This window comes from Mandrillus leucophaeus, unplaced genomic scaffold, assembly GCF_000951045.1.
Source record: "Mandrillus leucophaeus isolate KB7577 unplaced genomic scaffold, Mleu.le_1.0 Scaffold410, whole genome shotgun sequence".
Lineage (NCBI taxonomy): Eukaryota > Metazoa > Chordata > Mammalia > Primates > Cercopithecidae > Mandrillus > Mandrillus leucophaeus.
In genome coordinates this window covers 784,500-789,475 of record NW_012104366.1, presented here as the reverse complement: position 1 = coordinate 789,475, position 4,976 = coordinate 784,500, and the positions used below count along the sequence as shown (strand labels likewise).

The following is a 4,976-nucleotide window of genomic DNA, read 5'->3' as shown; positions in this document are numbered from 1 at the left end:
CCCGGGAGGCGGAGCTTGCAGTGAGCTGAGATCTGGCCACTGCACTCCAGCCTGGGCAACAGGGTGAGACTCCGTCTCAAAAAAAAAAAAACAAAAAAACACTATAAAAATAGTGAAAGAGCAAGCCACAAATGAAAAGATACTGAAATGTATGTAATTTATAGACTTGTATGACTCAATAAGAAAAAAGTTAACCTTATTTATAGAAAAATGGGCAAAACTGGCCAGGCTTGGTGGCTCACACCTGTAATCCCAGCACTTTGGGAGGTGGAGGCAGGTGGATCACCTTGAGGTCAGAAGTTCGAGACCAGCCTGACCAAAATGCAGAAACCCCCATCTCTACTAAAAGTACAAAATCAGCTGGGTGTGGCGGCGCATCCCTGTAATCCCAACTACTTGGGAGGCTGAGGCACGAGAATCACTTGAACCCGGGAGGCGGAGGTTGCAGTGAGCCAAGATTACACCATTGTACTGCAGCCTGGGTAACAAGAGCGAAACTCTGTCTCAAAGGAAAAAAAAAGAAAAAGAAAAATGGGCAAAACCAATTAATAGGAACTTTGCAAGAGAAGGAACACAAGTGACCATTAACATGGGAACAAAAATGTATTCCACCTCATTAGTAACTGGGGAAGTGCAAATGAAAATTGCATTGGGATGTCATTTCATAATACAGAATTGGCAAAAAAATTTTAAGGTCAGATATTACCAAGTGTTGGGGAGGTTGTGGAGCTACAGGAACTCTTATACTCATACACTGCTGTTGGTAAGAATATTATCCTCTTTGGGCCAGGTGCAGTGGCTCACGCCTGTAATCCCAGCACTTTGGGAGGCCGAGGCAGGCGGATCACGAGGTCAGGAGATCAAGACCATCCTGGCCAACATGGTGAAACCCCATCTCTACTAAAAATACAAAAATTAGCTGGGCGTGGTGGCACGCACCTGTAATCCCAGCTACTCAGGAGGCTGAGGCAGGAGAAACGCTTGAACCCGGGAGGCAGAGGTTGTGATGAGCCAAGATCGCGCCACTGCACTCCAGCCTGGTGACAGAGTGAGACTCAGTCTCAAAATAATAATAAAAAATAAATAAATAAATAAAACAGAACCACAAACTGGATGTCTTAAAACAAATGGATGCTCTCACTGTTCTGGAAGCTAGAATTCTGAAACCAAGGTGTCAGCAGGCCTGCGCTGTTACAGTTCTAGGAAGAATCCTTCTTTGCTTCTTCCCAGCTTCTGAGGGTGGCCAGCGATCCTTCTGTTTGGGCCTTACAGCTGCATCCCTCCAGACTCTCTGCCTTTGTCATCATACATTCTCTGTGTGTCTGTCTTTACATAGTCTTCCCTCTCAGAAGGACACCTGTCCGATTGGAGTAAGGGCCCACCCTACTCCAGTATGACTTCATTTTAACTAATTACGTCTTCAGCAATCCTGGTTCCAACTAAGGTCACCTTCTAAAGTTAGGACTTCCACTTGCTTTTTAGGGGACACAATTCAATCAATAACAGGGAGATAAGGCCGGGGTTATCTTCCTGTTATTGATTGATAACATCCCTTGCTATTATCTTAATTTTTATTCTTTTATTCTTTTTTAATGAGTTTACTAGGAAATTATTTTAGATGTCTCCTTCTCACTTAGCAAGTGAGTAAATAAAAAGTTTAAATGAACTTAATTTAATGTTTATAAGCCGAGCACTTAGGGAGGCCAAAGCAGGAGGATCGCTTGAGCCCAGTTCAAGGCCAACCTGGGTGACACAGTGAGACACTGTTTCTACAAAAAATTTAAAATTTTCCAGGTGTGGTCGTACACGCCTGTAGTCCCAGCTACTTAGCTGGTGAGGCAGAAGGATCACTTAAGGCCAGAGGCAGAGGTTGCAGTGAGCCATGATCACACCACGGCACTCCAGACTGGACGACAAACAAACAAACAAAAAAAGTAGCAGAAGGATAATGTTTTATCTAATTAGGATTCAAAATTAGCATTCCTTATCATCAAATTGATCACAAATGCTCATCTGTAGCAATCAATCTTAGCTCCAGGGCCATACACAAACGGGTGGTGGGTCAGATTTGGCCTGGGGCCATAATTTGCGGACTGTTGATTTAGACTCAGACCTAGGTACTAGGAATAATAAAAAAACAAGGGAATGAATAATAACATTTAAGGTAGTTTTCGTTCTGTGGGGTGGGGGAAGGAAGGAGGATAGAGTTGGAGAGGAATATACAGGTGGCTTCTGGGCTATTGGTAATATTCTATTTCTTGTCTTGATACTACTGTTCATTTTAATTTTGTTCATTAAACAATACACATTGTTTTACATGCTTTTTATATGTGTGCTATATTTCACGAAAAATAATTTCAACCTCTCTGACTCCTCCCCACTTCTCCACCCTCCCTCCTTCTTACCAAACCAATTATTCCTTATTTTAAAACCGCTTCCCACTTTTACCTCTGATCTCTTCTGGAGTGTAATCCTCTGGGTTGTGCAAGAGCTTTATGTTCTTTTATTAACAAACCTGTTAATCTATTACCAATCTCAGGTCATCCCTTTTTCTTTGTCGTAGTTGCTTTTGCTCTTCTCTCTCCATTCTTTTCCTTAAGCAGACTTTTAAATTTGCCCTTAGAAAGTAAAAAAGAAAGTGGGTTTCCCTTGCTGTTATCTTACTTTATTTTATTCCTTTAGTTTTTCTTTTATGAGTTTACTAGGAAATTATTTTAGATGTCTCCGTTTCACTTAGCAACTGAGTAAGCAGAAAGTTTAAGTGAACTTAATGAAATGGTGGGAGGCCAGGGTGGGAGGATCACATAAGGCCAGGAGTTTGAGACCTGCCTGGGTAACATACCAAGCCCCTGTCTCACAAACAGTTTTAAAAAGTAGTTGGGTATGGTGATGTGCGCCTGTAGTCCCAGCTGCTTGTGAGGCTGAGATGGGAAGATCACTTAGGCCCAGGAATTCAAGGCTGCAGTGAGCCATGGTTGTGCCACTGTACTCCAGCCTGGGTAACAGAGCTGTCTGGAAAAGAAAAAAAAAAAAAAAAAGCACGTAGGAGTTCAAGGCCAGTCTGGGTAAGATGGTGAGACCCCATTTCCATTTAAAAAAACAAAAACAAAAAACAGGCTGGCCGGGTGCGGTGGCTCACACCTGTAATCTCAGCACTTTGGGAGGCCGAGGCGGGTGGATCATGAGGTCAGGGGTTCAAGACCAGCCTGGCCAACATGGTGAAACCTCATCTCTGCTAGAAATACAAAAATTAGCTGGGCATGGTGGTGCACACCTGTAGTCCCAGCTACTCGGGAGGCTGAAGCAGGAGAATCGCTTGAACCTGGGAGGCAGAGGTTGCAGTGAGCTGAGATCACGCCACTGCACTCCAGCCTGGGCGACAGAGCGAGACTCCATCTCAAAAAAAACACACACACATAGCACACACACAAAAATAATGAAATGGGCACAGAGACCTGTCAGTACATTTGAATCAGAATATTTCAGATCAACCTGCAGCAATTTGTGAGACTTCTCGGTTTGTTTATTTAACAGCTCTTTTGAGATGTGATTCACGTACCACACTATTCACTCATTTAAAATATGCAATTCATTGGCTGTTAATATATTCACAGAGTTGTGCAGCCATCACCACAGTCAATTTTAAAACCTTTTAATCATCCCAGAAAGAAACCCCTCAACCCTCCGTTGTCAGCCTCCAACCCCTCCCACTTCCAGCTCGAGGTAACCTCTGATCCTTGTGTCTCTATAGGTTTGCCTATTCTGGACATTTCATGTAAATGGCATCATCTGTGGTCCTTCATGACTGGCTTCTTCCACTTAGCAGAATGTTTTTGGTTCATCCATGTTGTGGTTTATAGCAGTACTTTATTTCTGAACATTATTTCATTGTATGCATGGCTACACCACATTCTGCTTATCTGTTCATCAGCTGATGGACATGTGGGTTGTTGCCACCCTGGCTATTATGAGCGTTCGTTGAACAATTGTTTGTTTTTAGATAATTTCTTTTAAGTGGCATTTAGTCATTGTGGAAAATTTGAAAAATATTAAAGAATATAAATAATATGATAAAATTTACTCATAATCCCGCCACTCAAAAAAAAAAAAGCTTTATTGACATGTTTTCTGTGGGAAAAAAATGCACGTTTATATAATTTATTTTATAACTCTTCATTTCTCTTGAAGATTTGCTTTGCATTTGAACAGGTTTTGTTTGCCAAATCACAGCAAGATTGGCCAACTGCAGTTGTCGTAAATAATTTATAAGTCATTGTGCAGTGGGAGTACAGTGGAGTTATCTGCCATCAGATGGGCATGGGGAAGGTTTAGAGAAAATTTCAGAGGAGGAAACATATATTATAAAAATATGTATGAGGTTCTGATACCCATCAGTAAATAAAATATTGGGTCTTCTAATAAGGTCATTTTGTTCTGTTGTAGGAGGCTGGCAGGATGTACAGTCTTTATCACAGGTGCAAGCCGTGGCATTGGCAAAGCTATTGCATTGAAAGCAGCAAAGGATGGAGCAAATATTGTTATTGCCGCAAAGACCGCCCAGCCACATCCAAAACTTCTAGGCACAATCTATACTGCTGCTGAAGAAAGTGAGTGTGACAGTGCCATTTGATAAAATGTCTTTCTAGTGGTTTCAATACATAGAGAATTTGCTGGAGAGTTTAGATAAAGCTGTTTGAAAGCTACCCTGAAAATAATTGTATCTAGTGAAAGAAGTATTTATGTTGTCACCTTGGGGCAGTGCTTCTTACCATTTTTCTCCTCTAGCACTTTTAAGCAATGTGAGAGATTCCATTTAAAAATCTTATTTCATGGCTTGGCGTGGTGACTCACACCTGTAATTTCAGCACTTTGGGAGGCTGAGGCGGGTGGATCACCTGAAGTCAGGAGTTCGAGACCAGCCTGGCCTACATGGCAGAAACCCCGTCTCTACTAAAAATACAAAAATTAGCTGGGTG

At 42.0% G+C, this 4,976-nt stretch overlaps 1 protein-coding gene across 1 annotated transcript in view; it reads left to right on the top strand.

The window, feature by feature from the left end:
- Positions 1-4,976, top strand: part of HSDL2 (hydroxysteroid dehydrogenase like 2) — an 84,881-nt gene that overhangs the window by 12,168 nt on the left and 67,737 nt on the right. Inside the window, exon 2 of the mRNA XM_011992450.1 lies at positions 4,444-4,607. Within this exon, the coding sequence (XP_011847840.1) occupies positions 4,444-4,607 (164 nt within the window). The remainder of the gene's footprint in view (positions 1-4,443; positions 4,608-4,976) is intronic.